This window comes from Sander vitreus, chromosome 13 (assembly GCF_031162955.1).
Source record: "Sander vitreus isolate 19-12246 chromosome 13, sanVit1, whole genome shotgun sequence".
Lineage (NCBI taxonomy): Eukaryota > Metazoa > Chordata > Actinopteri > Perciformes > Percidae > Sander > Sander vitreus.
The window spans coordinates 22,285,437-22,302,444 of record NC_135867.1 but is presented as its reverse complement, the minus strand read 5'-3'; the positions used below and the strand labels follow the sequence as shown (position 1 = coordinate 22,302,444).

The 17,008-nt window shown below is 41.8% G+C and overlaps 1 protein-coding gene across 2 annotated transcripts in view; it reads right to left on the bottom strand.

The window, feature by feature from the left end:
- Positions 1-17,008, bottom strand: part of abr (ABR activator of RhoGEF and GTPase) — a 134,533-nt gene that overhangs the window by 78,352 nt on the left and 39,173 nt on the right. The window contains exons 1-2 of one of the 2 annotated variants that reach the window (XM_078265692.1): positions 8,654-8,864; positions 3,060-3,241 (exon numbers count right to left, since the gene is read on the bottom strand). In XM_078265692.1, coding sequence (XP_078121818.1) covers positions 3,060-3,241; positions 8,654-8,708 — 237 coding nt within the window. In that variant the 5' untranslated portion in view covers positions 8,709-8,864. Of the gene's footprint in view, positions 1-3,059; positions 3,242-8,653; positions 8,865-17,008 lie in introns of those variants that run through there. The other variant, XM_078265691.1, reaches the window with a different exon arrangement.

Genomic DNA, 17,008 nt, shown 5'->3' with positions numbered 1-17,008 from the left:
CAGCTCTATTGTAGTCCAGCCTTTACTTCAGAGACAAACATAACTTTGTGACACACATAATAATAATAGGTTGGTTAGAGATAAACTGTGCCTCGCCGGTAAAGTGGATGAGAGCAGGTGGCAGCAGCCGAGGGCGGTGACAAAAATCTGCTGTCACGTCGGACAGTCTACAGCCGTTTCCAGCAGCCTTTAGGCTGAACAGGAAGTCACAGAAACACTCACATCCTGTTAGGTCTGATTCCAATTTAATGAAATGTTATCAGACCTATATATCAGCTTGTACACAGTCTCCAGTTGTTTTTATTATGACACAGTAGCTGTCAAAATGCTCTACATGCGCTCTGTTGCTGATTTTAATTAACAACACACTGTAGATGATCCGTAATCTTAACAGATTTAGTCTCTCTGACTTCTAAACGTCACTATCAGCCACACAACATGTGTTCTGTACAGAATAAGCCTTTAATCAGACAAATTGCAATTAAAATCCCTCCAATTCAAAAACAAAAAAAAGTTTATATAAAACATGATCATGTTGAGTTGATTCTGAACCAATCAGCTGTTAGATCAGCTGAGAGGACGGCGTTTCCCAGCATGCCCTGGGTCCGCCTGGGTCTTGCAGTTGGTGAAAAGCAACTGCGCTGCCTGCATCTCAAACCTGCGGCCGCCTTGATCTCGTGAGGTTATCGTTGCCCATGTGTGCATGCCGTCAGAGCAGGTCGGGATCAAGTCGAACACAAATCTAAGCAGCATGCATTGGGCGGCGATCGCCGGTGATCGATTCTGCGCAGACCTGGCTCATCTCGAACAAGCCTATTGCTCGCCTAGCTGCTAGCGTGGCACGCCCTCATACTCTGCTTCTGACTGGCTAGTAGTCCTTACCTAGCTACTGAGCATGTGCGACTCCCAACAAAGCTGGAACAGAAGTGAGATGTCTCACTCTGTAGCTAAAACAGAGAGCTCAACACACAGGGTGAAAAGAGGAGCTGCAGCAATGTGCAGTACAACAAAAATATGGTGTTTTTTGAAAATTAAACCATGTGAACCTATTCTGATATAACCTCTAAATGCAATTATGAACCTGAAAATGAGCATAATATGAGCACTTTAAATTCGGTTGATTCATGAGGACTATGGTTAACTGCTCCTCAGATCTCTGCAGGGTAAATCCAGACAGCTAGCTAGACTATCTGTCCACTCTGAGTTTTCTCTCGCACGACTATTTAGCAGCGGCTCTGTGCGGAGTTTAGCACTGCCCATGACGATTCTGATTGATTTAAAGTGCTCATATAATGCTCATTTTCAGGTTCATAATTGTATTTAGAGATTATATCAGAATAGGTTTACATGGTTTAATTTTCAAAAAACACCATCTTTTTGTTGTACTGCACATTGCTGCAGCTCCTCTTTTCACCCTATGTGTTGAGCTCTCTGTTTTAGCTACAGAGTGAGACATCTCACTTCTGTTCCATCTTTGTTGGGAGTCGCACATGCGCAGTAGATAGGTAAGGAGTATGAGGGCGTGCCATGCTAGCAGCTAGGCGAGCATTATAACGTGTGTTACAAAGTGACATTTGTCTCTGAAGTAAAGGCTGGACTACAATAGAGCCGTTTGGAGCAGTTTGTGAACAGTGTTTTCTGTTGGAGATGGTAAGTCCCTTTGGGGTGGACTTTTTTACTTTGGAAGCCTTACATGCACAAAAGAGATATACAGTATAACACAATAAAAGGAAAGGGAAAAGGCCAAAAAGCATAATATGAGCACTTTAAAGAAATGCCATTAAACCACAGTATGTTTTTCTCCCATCCCCGAATGCTATGTGGCGTAGCCAGACCCTCCTTCAGTGCGCTTTGGAGGAGGGTCTGGCCAAGCGAGACTAGGTTGGACTTAACTGGGAAAATCCACAGGAAACAGGTACTTTTATATTTCCTGCAGCAGCAGTTTATTTGGAGTAAACAGAGGAGGCATTGGTTTTCTTCTTCACATGCACAGTGATAGGCACTGTGACTGAATAAACAAAGTATGCCACCTACAATCTCTTATTTCTAAATCATGCACTGCAGGTGAACAGTAATAAACTGAAAAATACAAAGAAAAAAAATGCACCACATTGCTGAACACTGACTGATTAACAGTTGACAACTACACCTTTGTGAATGAACACAGTCCTGGAATGTATTCTGCATTCACACAGCGTCATTGATGCTAGTGGCGTCAAACCCCATCTGGGTCACTGGTCATTTCCTGCTGCTGTATATGCGCCACCTGCAGTGTGCTGCAGGCAGACCGGCTATTGTAGCTAATCGCTAACAATTACACAGGGTCTAGATCCGCCAGCTAACTTCAGGAAGAAACCTACTCCTCCTCCTGCTGACAACAAGGAGAAACACTGGCTGATGACACATCCGCTTTAACTGTAATATACTCCTAACAGGATGACGTAATGTCAGGCTGTACATAATGTGATGAGCATTTTTTCAAGTCTATCTTTTAAAAGAAGCTTCAATGCGAAATTACCGTTGAGAAGATTCATTTGAAAGGTTATGTAGGAATAATTTGACTTTAGAAAAAATGTCTTTGCATACTGTAAAAACAGGAAACTCTCACGTTGCTAATCACAGCTGAACATTACCAGTTAACAGCATAACGCTGACCAATGAATCAATAGGTAATAAAGTTCTCCGGAATTCAATCCAATACCTTAAAGCATGTTTTGGAAAATAATACTGATACCTACAGCACTAGCTTCAGGCCTTTCAGGATTTACATATTCTTCTTAAGAAACTGGCCTGGAGGAAAAATTGCACCTGAGCTAATCAGTCATATACTGTAGTGTGTAATATCACGACCTGAGACCTCCAGCCTGTGATTTATGTTGCATGGCCCTCTCACATTATTCCACTGTCATATACATTTTATATAATATTATGAAGTTGTGTATAGAAGTTCAAGCATGGAGGACTGCTATTGATTGTGTGTGTGTGTGTGTGTGTGTGTGTGTGTGTGTGTGTGTGTGTGTGTGTGTGTGTGTGTGTGTGTGTGCGTGTGTTTCTCTTACCCCTGCCAGCAGGCCCTCTGGTGGCGTGGGGGAGACCATTTCTCCGTCGGGCCCTTGGGGCGTGCACAGCTGGGGCGACATGGTGGGCGATTCATCTATATATGGCAGCGTCTCCGAGCCATCCTGAGACTTGCCGTCCTCCGCTCCGTCCCCCTCGTAGCCATCTGTGTTGTAGTTAAAGTCTGGAGGACAGCGCGACAGGGAGGGAGAGATGCCGATTAGCATTTCACCACAGAGAACAAGGCCATCGCTGGGCTCCAGCGGCTCACATCTACGACTCAGTGAGAACAACCTCGTACTTTCTCAATGCCATTTGCGAGCATTGAATTCTCCTGTTACCCACCACTTATTCTGGCACTACACAAAAACACAAAGAATGGGTGAAACAAACGCTGACATTTCTGGAGACATTTTATAAATGCAGAGGGCATGTGGAGTTGTAATAGTTAAGAGAATAATGAAGATGGGACTACACAGAATAACAGTGGACTGTTGAAGCTTGTTTGAAGCTCAATGGCATCAACAAGCTGAAAACATGCCAACAACAGCATGAAACAGGTTTCAGGGTCTATGTAACGCTCTTCATTTAAGTTTCATTTTGCTTCTATGTATCGCAGTCTTTAGGTTTTATATATTAGGCTTAGTGTCAGTATTGAGGTGGATATTCATGTCCAGTGACGACGCTGGCGTTCAGGCCTTAGTAACAGTGACAGCTCCAGTGGAAGAGAACAACGCTGACTCAGAAACAACTCCGGCCCTGCCTTCAAAAGAACACGGCTGAGGAACAGTGGAATAACAAAAAGGCACGGGGAGATATAAAAAGCCTGTGTGAGACATGAAGAATGTTTGGTTGAAACCTTTTATATCTGATGTCTTAGTAGTAGAGAGGACAGGTGTCTCAGGGATGGTAAAAACAAGGCTGAAGCTACAACACATACTATTTGTTAATGTACTATAAGTAAGTAAAAAGTGCAAACAGAGAAAAAACATATGTTTGCTTATGCTAACACAATAATAATACATTGTCCAGGATGTTCATTCTTTACCCTGGTCAGAAAAATATCCTGTTTATCTATCTGATACAGTATGAGCAAGGCCACACGGAATCTGCAGACACAGAATTCCGCAGAATTTTCTGCAGATTTTAAACAAAAAAAAATTAAATTAAAACTCAGAATGTTAACAAATATCCACCCCAAGCAGACCGCTAAATTCTGCGGATTTTCATTCTGGATCACCGCTTTAAACTGTAAATTTTTTATTTTTTTTAAATCAGTTGGGGTCTGCTATGAGCTTAAACTAGGAGAAGTACATGCACAAAAGCTTGTGTAACTATTACCTAAAAAGCCATACAGCAGTGGGCTGGTGTAAAAAGCTGAATGTTGTGGAAGGTGCGTAGGTGAGCCTATCTGACTCCATATAGCCTACGCTAAATTCAACCACCACTTTATAGTACAAATGTTGTACTACATTTTACAGACATAAATGTGCTTGAGAGGGTGTAAGTGTGTTTGTGCGCTCTTAAGAGCCACAAACAAGAACTAATTGAAAAATAATAGCAGGGGTCAATCCCGACTTGGACGACACACACCATCAAGCTAATGTTGATGATGGGTGCCTAGACAGCACCGTCTGTCACCTTCTGACACGCACCGTAACCCTGCAGTCGCTGGCCCGCCCACCTGCCAATCAAAAAAATTCCCTCCATCTGTTAGGTGCATGTGAGTGTGTATGTGGACTGTGGAGAGTCACAGCTAGCATAAGGCTTATTTGTAGTTGTTGGGCAGATAGCAGACAAATGGTGCACTTGGGTCTTAACTGACTTAGTGAAGCGCGCACAGAAAACAGTGACAGTGTGCTGAAGCGCTGACAGAACATGAGACATAAAGGTAAGGAAGGGGGTTTAAACACTGAGGTTAGATCATGTGTCCAAATCCAACTGTGCTGTGATCATGCCATCGGAAAGATCTGCTCTTCCAATATGCAAGTGTGTGTGTGTGTGTGTGTGTGTGTGTGTGTGTGTGTGTGTGTGTGTGTGTGTTGTTTTCTCTCTCTCTCTTCCATCTGTTCCCTTTCTGACTCTTCTGTACGCCTTCTGGCATCCTGACATGCTAGTTTGTCCCTATCTGCTAAAGTTGTGCGAGTGTACGTGATCATGAGGGAAAAAAAAACAAACAGAATGGTTCTTGTTTTACCCGATGTCACAGCACTCCTAGTGCCCCCAAATCCTCACTGGAAGGCTGGAAGGAAGGATGGATAGCACAGAAAGCCTAATATGGGGCACTTAAAGCACTCATGTCTACACAAGCACCGAGGTATTTTTCCTCTTTTACTGTACAAAGATGTAGGCCACATTTACTTTTTATTTGCAGAAATATCAATAGGCAGCAAGCAGAAATCATTCAGAGATACAGTCCCTGCTGTGCTGAGCAGGGAGGCAGTTGGTCCTGAAGAACAGAGCTAGAGCAGTGAAGACTAAGCAGAGAAAATGGGAACACTCGGCTCTCTGGCTCATGCAAAGCCTACAGTGTGCACACATATGCACGAGCAGCGTTGCCTCGTACATTTAATATCAGCTTTGTATGCATTGTGTGTTAAACTGATAGAGTCATTTTGTGTGTGAAGGAATTTCTCTGCATGCAATTTGGTGTGTGAGTGGTCATTTCTACTTATTATGTCTGATTAGCCATATTAATGACTGACAGACAGACAGACAAGCTAGCTGCTGCTGCTTGGCGAGATCAGACACAAGATCCAAAATCGTCGCAGAATAGAGGTGAGCAAGGAGACATAATAGTTATTAGATTAGATATGATGTTACCTCTCCAATGTTTATAACTGATATTGTACTAGACCCGTGTACTGTGGTTTTCGGCAGGACCAGTCATCTAAAAATGTTGCACCATCTACATTGTAAGACATGGCATGGCTTGATTATTGCCAAACGGAATATTTTGACATTGTGGAAAAGCGAGGATGTCCCCTCTTTTAATACCTGGCTAGCAGAGATGTCCAACTTGCTACATATGGAGAAAGTACGATACAATGTCTCTCTCAACTCTGTAACCTTTGACGAAATTTGGCAACCATTTTTGTCTTATCTACCAAGAATGTCTTAAAATGCTTGATTTTCACTTGGTGACTGTGTCAACTGGTTTTACTGTTTCTCAGAAGAGCAACCTTTCTTTCTTTTACTTTATTTCTTTTATTTGATCCTGTGTTTGTACATATATAATGTATGCATACTTTGCTTCAATAGTTTCTTTATCATTTAGCTACTTGTTATTGTTTTTTGCTTGTCTATGGGTGGGTTACTTCGTTATGTTCTGCTGTGCTTTTTCTTGTTTGTTAAACAGAAAAGCTATAAATAAAATATAAAAAAAGATGATGGTTACAGTATAGTATTCAAGATTACAGCCACATGTGGTGTAACAGAAACCACCACATACGCTGCTGTTGATACTAAAATAGTATAGTATACTCATTGATCATTCAATAGATCAGTCTCAGGACCCATCACCTAAAACACAACACTGATATTTTAAGGTGTTTTAGGTATTATTTACCCACCTTATGTTTTTGTCATCAGTTTTCTCAGTTTGACGTCTCACGCAATTCAGACGCGTAGATGGGGGGGGGGTTTCAGGTGGTTCGAAAGACTACGATACAGGTGAAATTCTACTCACAATGGGCCTCATTCACCAAAATCTTCCTAAGTTTTCTCTTAAATATGTTCTTAAGAAAGTCCTTAAGAAAAGTCTACGTCGGATTCATGACGTGTTCTTAAACAGCAGAATTGTTCGCACCTGTGTTCTTAGGATTGATGAATCCCACGTCTTCGTAACTGAAAGCGTGTGCCAGTCATTCCTAATTAGCATAGGAAAACGCCCCGCAAATTCCCATATAAGGACATGACATTTCCTGTGCACCTCCTGGGAAGCCGGAGACTGCGTTCAAGAGATAATTGTCTGAGTCGCAGATGACTTGTACATTGCCGTGGTGGAGGAAGTAAAAGTACAAATAACCAGAGACCTATTTACTTTAGTAAAAGTAGAAGATGTCCACTACCACAAACAAGGCCAGTTGGCTTTTAAAAGAAGTTCCTGTCCTAACCAGCATAAAACGGAAATATGTTGTTAGAATCGGAATGCGGTTGGTTTTATTCATGGATGAATTTTAAGACGGTTTTATTTTCTTTAACCATGCAAGTAAGCAAATAAAGTGTAAGCAGCGAACATGGGAAGGAGATGTGAAGAGGTCCAGCCAAATAAATAAGATATGAACGCGTCTTACGCTGCCTGGCGGAGGAGTAAACAAAAAAACAAACATTTTCATTTTCACTTTTACCGGAGGCTGTACCGAGGGTCAGCGGCGAAGTGCCCGGGCTCTGGAGCACCGGAGCCGGCTTGGAAGCCGATGAAGGATCGGCGGTGCCCACATATACATCTATGGCAACCAAACTTCACTGGTGAGACAAACGTGTGACGGTCAGGAAGAAGTTTTGGCGGGAGGAAAAACTGATCAGAAAATGTAACGGAACGTTGTAGAAATGTAGTGGAGTAGAAAGTATAGATAATTGCTGCAAAATGTAACAAAGTAAAATTTCATTTTTTTCATTCATTTCATTGTTATTTTAACAGCGCATTAGTAAAATGTGCCTAGGCTCGTGCACAGCGCGCGCACACTATGCTTGTTACACACACACACACACACACACACACACACACACACAGGGAAGCGTAGCTGCATACATATTTCCGCAAATGTGTTTTTTGTGGTTTCCCATCCTGTTACTAATTATAAAGAATAGTTTATCGTCTGAATGGGAGTCTTGTTGTCTACATATGTCTGTCACAGCACTGTTGTTCTACACTCCTTTTTTTGAATACAAAGTTCCCAATAATCTATAAAGTAAGTATGTTTTCACTGAAAATGAAAATATTCCTCCGCACTTTGCTTGCAGATGTCTTTGGCAAATTGGTTCAATAAGACCGGTTTTCCCAGACAAGAAACAATTGACAAACTATGAAACAGAAGCTCTGATTTTACAATATCACTTGGTTGCATTGCTGTTGTGTTGTTTTGTCTAAACCCTGCCACAGTCACAACACTCCACACGTGCACGTTTAGCTGCGCACATCCTGACAGGCTGAAATGTCGGCTGCCTCAGTCAGCTAATGCACCCTGACAATCCCTCCTGACAAACAGTAAAAATCAATGCTGCACTGTCCATGGAGATGGAATCCTTCTGTGGTGAGGATTCACCACGCTAACGTGTTATTGCTGTTCAATAGAGCGGTCCCCAAACATACCCATTTTACAGAGCTAAAACAAGCTCAACATGACATGTAATTAAACCAGAGTTATAACGTCAAGTAAAAAAGATTGACTTGCAGAGGAGGAAGATCCCATTGATGAATCAATACAGCCTCGATCTGGCACATTACTACAGTGATGTGGACCTACATGAGGCTGTGAAGATCGACCCACATGCTCTCTCTCACACTCACACATACACGCACACACACACACACACACACACACACACACACACCAAAGAAACTACACAGTCAGCACAGGCCGACCAGACTTACCATTGCTGGAGAAGAGAGAACGAATATGACACGCAGCCTCGAAGAAGAAAGCCATGAGTGCGATGGCGTGTGTGTGTGCATTGTCTGACACAAACACCTTCACTGGCTGCCATCCACGTTCGTGTCAAGGCAGTCAGCTAACATTATGTCACAACGTTAGTCCCACTGGTCCTGTTTCTTTGACTCAAATTCAACAACACCAACTGAGAAGCTTGCTCAACTCTTCTGCCACAGGAGTGATCGAAAATAAGAGCTGGTTTGGAGCTGCTCGCCGCTGAATACCTCCACTGTTATAAAACTTTCAGATAGCACTCATTCAAATGAAGGCAACAATGCTGTATTCAAAAATACCCGCAGCCTAAGAGGAAGCAACAAACTTATGCACACAAAAAGAGCAGTTACTATGTGAGAAGTATAAAATGCTTTGAGTGCATCAACACGTTTCTCTGTCCAATGAATATTGTCACGTCACCTCCCAGCTGGCCAATAAAGACAGTTTTGTTATGGTTTATGGGTCACACAGCCATAGAAATCAATAGTGTGGGTGTATTTGCATGACTTTTAGGTGCACTCCATGTACTGTACTACGAGGAACCAACCAGAATTGGATTTCTGGTTCAGATATTCAGTAATTCAACAACATCCTGTAATGGAAAGCCAACTGCCCCAACAAATGCTGAAACTCACATGTTGCTGGATTAGTGGAGTTTTCACATTTACAAATTATTCAAATCATGTTCAATCTTTCACAGCAAGAGTCTATTAATCCAGCAAGCCTACTGTGATGAACTGATCTGTGGTTAACTATTCATAGGACTATTTAAATATGTGGTTTGGGTTTTTCCAGGCACCAAAACAACTCTCCCCCACATACTCATTTGTAAATGGTACACTGTCCATTAAAAAAGAGACAAACATTGTCATCCAGAAGTAGAAAAAAAAAAGTCTATAGATGTACTGTAACAGAGGCAGGACTGCCTGCAAGGAACTGAAAAGCTTGGTTTAAACTGGAGATTTAAATACCTTATGAAAGCTCTAACACTTGTTTTCCCATTTGCTGCTTAGAACAGTGACTCTACCAGCTACTAACTAGTACTAATTAGTTTATATTACAAACACAGATATCTCAACTGACAAAATTAAGACCAACTACCATTTCCCCTTGAATCTCAATCCCCTGTAACAATTAAAAAAAATAAAAAATAATTGTTTCTGAAATCTCCACTGGTGTTTTATTCCTACTACTTCTTTTTAATTCCAAACACACCACCATGTCTCATGTATTTGATGTTTTTTTTTCTCGCTCTCTCTCTGGACCCACTTTGCACCCCACATAATGCTTAGGGAAATTAGTGCAGCCCACAAGGCAACACAGACACTCTCACTGCTCTACATACTCTACACACCCTCACTGCTCTACACAATTACTCATAGGCTCTGGTTTGTGTGTTAGATCAATGAGGCTCCAGTTAATAAGGAATGGCTTGCACCGGAAAAGCTTTCAAACGGGGTAAAACACACACACACACACAATTGCAGAACTGCTCACTTCAGCGACTGCATACAGTAAGTCTACGTGACTATGCAAAGTGTTTAAATCTGCCTTGTGAGTAGAAAACTACCTCAGCAGTTTCACAGAAACTAGTTCCACTTGTGGTATTAGAAATTTATTACAAAGGGATCAAAGCAATTACAATGAAAGAAATCAGAAAAATGATTTTTTTTTTAATTTTTTTTTTTTTTATCCGAAACTGCTGCCAACGTTCTCCTCACAGTGCAGAGCAATAATATAAATGCCTGCACTGAGTTAGATTGCAATTACATTTTCATATACTGACACAAACTGAGGTCCCTATCTGTAACCTAGAAAAATCTAATAATTTGTGATATGCTTTGGATAATGTTGGATGTAATGTTATTTGTGGTTAAAGGGATAAAACCTCCAAAACCTCCTGTCAGATCCTTCAGAGGTGAAGGACTGAATTCGAAGCTAGTGTTTAGAGACTGTTATTTAACCAAAGAACCCATGATGAGGTGCATTTCATCAACACATAAGTACCCTCTGATTTGAGTTTTACCACTGACTGCTGGCAGCAGAGAAACAACGCACGATGGAGAGAGTCCAGAGGTTCTTCTGAGAGCCCCTGCTGTGCTGTGTGATAGTCAGCTATGCCTTCTGGGTAATTAAGTCTAGAGCTTTAAAGATTAATCGATTAGCTGTCAACTATTAAATTAATTGCCAACTATCTTAATAATCGCTTAGAGTAATTTTTATTTAAAGGTGCTCTAAGCGATGTTGGGTGACGTTACTTCTTGTTGACGTTTGAAGTACTTTCAAACAAAACGAGGCTAGCTCGCCCCTCCCTCCTCCTCATCCCGTCCCCTCCCCCTCCCTTCCGTGCTTCCTTGCACTAACCCAAACAACCATTAGTTGCATCCCTGATAAAGTCCAAATATAGTTGCATAACCATCCAGTTAAATCTGCAGTCCCATGCCTGCTACCCCGACACCCACTCACTCCCCCAATGACTTCCGCCCAATGTCAGCTCACATCACTCTTACTGCTAACCTCAAGCGACGGACAGCTCTAAATCCACCTGTCACTCGCAATAACCGGCCTTCTATTCCATGGCAAGGACAAAGGCTGCCATGACAACTGGCCAAGTTGATGCAAATGCGTCCTGCTTGCCAATAAGCTGTTTGGTCATGTCGGGAGGTAGCCAGTGTTCCTGGAAGAAGTGCACTATTTATACCAGGAGACAAGAGAAACTTTTAAAGCTGATGAGGATGAGTCATAAACTAGCCTAGGGTTCCACTGACCACAGAGAGAATACTGTCTACTGGGGTGTTTGAAACTCCCTCATTCACCACCACCACCCCTCCACACTGAACAATAAACCCCTGCAGGGAGAATATGGATCGCTCCCTTCCAGCTAGACACACACCGACTCCGAACCTGCCACAAAAGAAGAAATCCATCATTGTGAACATACCAGATCTATATGTACATTACGGCTCCCATTTCAGCTTTCCTTTCTGTGCTGCCCTTCTGTTCATGTGACCACAGCCTGCATGCCTGTTACTGCTGCTCATCATTTAAAAAAACATTCTCAAAAATACGGAGGGGATAAGTGGCTCAGCTTTTAATTGAATTTCACTGAGTGGCAGTGTCATTACTATTTAAAACATATATTCAGTTCCTACCACACTCCTGTTGGTCACTCGTGCCAGATTATAAGAAAATAAAAACGTTGGAGTTGAAGAACTAAAAAATGGTGACCTCTCCTGTGCTGCTTTGCCTCCTCACACCCACACTGGGCAGGCGACATCACACGGACAGACCCCTGCTCAGAGACACTATGGCAGGCCGGCAGGCAGGCTGGCCAGTCTCAGCGGTTTAACTACTAGGGGTCTAAATCACAAGTTATATATCACCATACAATATTATATTGATTCTTTGGACAACAAGGCGATATTTGCTGATATCGATCGATATGAGACAATATCATATGCCCATTTAACACGACCATCTACATTTATATCAACATACAAAAAGTAACTAAAGATTTGACTATTTTATTACAGAGTTCTTCCAGACATTTAAATGAAAAACTATTCATTTTAATAAAAAGAATGAATATAAAGTGGGGACTTCAAAATAAAGGCACATTTTAAAAGAGCATACTGTATGTATCGATATTTGTACTTTGCATCGATGATATTGGATCATTTAATCATTGAATCGATATATCGATCCAGAACGATGTATCGGTACACCCCTATTAATTAAAGTGAGCATTCCCTTGAAGCGAAGCCAGATTCAACGGAAATGCTTCTGTCAATTCACCTTTATGCTCACACATAAAATTGATTATTGTATCTGTCTTTTTAAGAGCAGGTTGTGTGTGCATGGGGTAAATGGCATGGGCAGTGATGTGATGGCTAAGCGGGTCTACAGAAACCTGCTAAGGCATACATCACATAGCCAACCTGTCCATTGGGCTACTTGGGACTGACAGAGACATCCATCACACAGACAACAGCAGGCACACGTGAATGTTAGACAAAAGCACACACGCGTACACAAACGTTTCTGCAATAAAAGAATTACAGAAGCAATTCACATCAACTGCCAACCATTCTGCTACATGGAAACATCAAAAACACCAAGGATATGTTGCTATGCAAACGTAGCCGTCCTCTGCACAGCTACTGTACCTGCATGAGACAACTCATTTTCTCATGCCTACCTTTGAATCAACTCGAATTCATAATGTAGCGGCAGGGAGCGACAGCAGTGTGTAAGTATTCTGTGTGGTGCAATAATACTACTGTATGTGTTGATCTAATGACAGGTGAGTGAGCACACAGCATGTAAAGATTTGTGTCCTCTGTGTCAATGCAATTTGCTTTCAAATTTCTTAAAATGTCCCCGAACGAATGCAGTCTGGAAATGTGTGTGGCTGCAACTAACGACTATTTTTATAATCAAATAATCTGCCTATCATTTTACTGATAAATCGCTTGCTCTATAAAACAGTAAAATAAATGTTGGTTTTATTTTTCCACAGTGCAAGGTGACATCTTGATATGAAAGATATTCAGTTTACAATGATATATAAAAAGAGAAGTGCAGCAAATCCTCACATTTGAGAAAGTGGAAAAAATGATTTAGATTTTTCCAAATAGTATTAATAAATACATGTTCCGTCAATCGACTAATTGATAAATAGACCAAATTGTTGCAGCTATTGAAATGTTACAAGAAACCTCTATATACAAATTGATTAACAGCTGTAGTGCGTAGTTTCTGCCGCCCCTGGAATTCTAAGTAATGACAACAAAACTGTCGGCGCATCTACATACTACAAGCCTTCCATGACCGTGCACCGCCACCGCGCCCCCCCCACGCAGTTGCTAGTAGCCAAGGAGCAACGAGGAGGACACGGAGGATTAAAAAAACATGGTGGACTCCTCAGAAGAGGTCATTATCTTCACTCGAGCTTCTGCGCCCGAAAGTGACCGGACGCCACAATCTTCTGAACATAGTTATAGTGAGAAATACAGAGAGAGTTGTGTTGAGCTGATTAATTAGCTTCTTAATTAGCTTTGTAGCAACTCATTTGGCAATGGCTCGAATGTAACGGACAGTCATTAATATCAAAAAGTTACGCGCTAAAGCTTTTCTTTTTTTTTTTTTTAACTCAGATTACATTTGTGAATTTGTTTCTGAATGTAAAAAAAATAAAATAAAAAAAATAAATCAATGTAATGATTTCTCACCTTTACCAACTTGTGTGATTTTGTTGCACAATTTCCTTGGTAAAAATCACCATTTTCTAAATGCTGATGTAGAAACTCTAGTCTCACAAGCGCAGAAACCAACTGAAAACATTCACATTGGTGTCAATAATATCGGTGACCTCGGCGTAGCAGTAATCTTGTGATAAGAGAAGCTGCATTGTAACAGAATTGTCACTGGTTCAAATTCTGATAATTGTGAGAGGAGAAAAGACATGCAAATAGTTTCCCCCTTGCTCAGCAACTACATGATCTACTGTGTACCGTCACCCTCCTCTCCCTTGCCCATCTATAGGAGCTTGGACCGGCTGTGCAAAGTTGCAAACTAATAAAGTAAGGTGAAGGAAAAGTTGCTGCAGCAGTGTGAGAATCCAATCAGAGAATTGTGCTGCCTTGCTCAGCATTTTTTTTTTTTTTTCTAAACCTGAGCGATTACATCATGCCCTGCAGCCAGCCAACACTGTGTGGGCTGGCTAGCAAGGAAGCAGCCCTGCAAACTGCCTCTGTATAGAGTGCATGGCTGCAGAGACTGAGCACACACACGCCCACAAACACCCACTTGTTTTTACAGTAGAGATGTGTGCTTAAGAGCAAGGGCTGTCGTGCACCTTCCAAGTTTCTTTGGGGAGGACCATGGACTGTAAAAATAAGTGTGTGTGTGTGTCTCAACATGTCTGTAATTCAACTTCCTTTACTGTGTACCCTGTGTTTTTATGTGTGTGTGCTCTGGGTTGTTGACAAGATATTCCTCTGCGTCTTCAGTGCCGCTCTCAAAAGATGTACTGCAAGTGAGCTCAACCATAACAGATCCATTTCTCCCAGGACCGAATAAAAGACGAAGAGAGATGAAGGAAAACAAAAAGACAGAGTGCTGCCTCCTGAAGTCTCCTGCTCAGCAACTGGTTGTCCTGGTCCTGTGGAGCCATGACAGCATGACCGTACATCAGTGGCTTGGCAGATGTGTGGTCATTGTGTGTGTGTGTGTGTGTGTGTGTGTGTGTGTGTGTGTGTGTGTGTGTGTGTGTGTTGACTGAGTACATGTATGCTTTTACACCTCCCTGTCCTGCGATCATCAATCAGGAGGCGACACTGGGGAAATTAAAAGCCTTTATGACGGTCTATGTTTACAGCCCGGGCCCGTTACTCCACTCATAAACAAAGTATTTCAACAGCAGCAACATGACATGAGACTCAGAGGACGGAACCTAGCAGCAGCATAGCATCACTGGAAACCAATTCAATCCCCCCATATGCAGACGGTTCAAATTAAAAGCTATGAATTGAAGAGGGGAGTTTTGGTGAGTGTATAGACGTATTTGTTTTACAACATTAAATTTGAAAATACAGTGGTTATGTTCTATAAAAATTACTCAGAATTGGCCAGCTGGTGTAACTGTGGTTTATGCACAAGAATAGCTGCTTCATTAGCTTTTAATTGATTTATTTTAAATCTGTGAACCAGACCCAAGAATCATCCACAAAAACTATTCAGAAACCAAAAGGTAAACCTGTTGGCTGAAAACAAACCGAGAGGCAGATGTGGAGCAACAGACTGTGTTCTTTACCGCACGCTGCTTCCCCCGGGAGCCATCGCAACTGTGATCAATCCAGCTTAGGTAGTGATCAATACGCAGACACGCCCACCTTCATCCTCATGCGCGCACACACACACACACACACACACACACACACACACACACACACACACCCTCAAACAACTGCTGACAAATGCTAGTGAACATGCAGCCACATGTGCACACAGAGAGATAGCAGATGTTTAGAGAAAAGGTGTGCTGCACAATGACAGATTCCAATCTAGTCTGTTTGTTTTGAGCCTTGAATTGGAATTGTATTTGACAAGGAAGCTTTTAGTGGCGTTAGTGAAGCATTTTGTTAACAGATGTCTGTTGCACAACAGTCCACCTCAACACAGTCTGTACAGATCAATTCAACCCTTGACAAGGAATAGTCAAGGGTTGAATTCAAGAAGATGTGTAAGACATTCTCTAAACCACTTCACTGGTTCATTGGGAAGTCATTGACTCTGCAGCACCACGGAGTCAAGTTTTGTATGGGGATTTGTGGGAGAAACTGTTTTGAAACTAGTTTGTTTCCAAAATCTATTAGTGTTTTGGCATTGGAGCAAACTCTCCCAGAAACACACAACCTTACGGCCCTGTAGAAGCATCTAAAACAAAAACAAAAAACATAGCATCCCTGGATTCATTGTTGTAGTTATTTTCATTTCCCCTGTGCCTCTAACGGTCTATGAAAAACGTAATTTAACTGTGATTACTGAGGAACTGTACACTGACGGGCTTCACTTGAACCAGCCATCCACTGCAGGCAGGGCAGTAGCAGGTAGGAAAAGCACTAAATACAGGTTACTGAGTCTATGCGCTGTAGCATGAGAGGTGTGAATGCATCATGGTCACCTTCAATAAACTCTGATAATAACAGAACATCAAAAGGTGCTGGGCCTGCGAGTGAATTCTATTGAAAGAAATCTCATCACTTCTGGGAATAATTTAAAGTTTAATCCAATTTCACAAGAGATTTAGAACATTTTTACCGCTTACTAATACTAACTTACTTTCAACGGTATTCATTCATTGAAATCATGAAATATATTCTCTTTATTGAGCCTAATCTCATTCTATTGTATAGATATAATCCACAGATTCTACGACAGAGCTGCCTATCTAGTGTTTCAGACCCAAAATTACAGTTACATTTCAGTGTGTGCACTCTCCGTTTCAACAAATAGGACGTCCCACCACAATTTGAACTAACTTGATTTTACAGTAAAGCTAACTAATGCTAACTAAGGTGGTGTCAAGAGCTGTGAGGAGCGGCGGTCTGAAAGTCTGAGTCCTCCAGTTAAACCGGGGTCTTTGTTCCCCCCCTTTCCGTCATCTAGCCTGATCAAGGCGATAATGGTTAGTCTCCTCGGATAGAGCTAACCACTGTGCTCAGGAAACAAGCAGAGCACACTTTAAAAAAGGTCAATGAGCTGCAGGACTCCCACACATTAGTTACTGGAGAAAGAGAGAA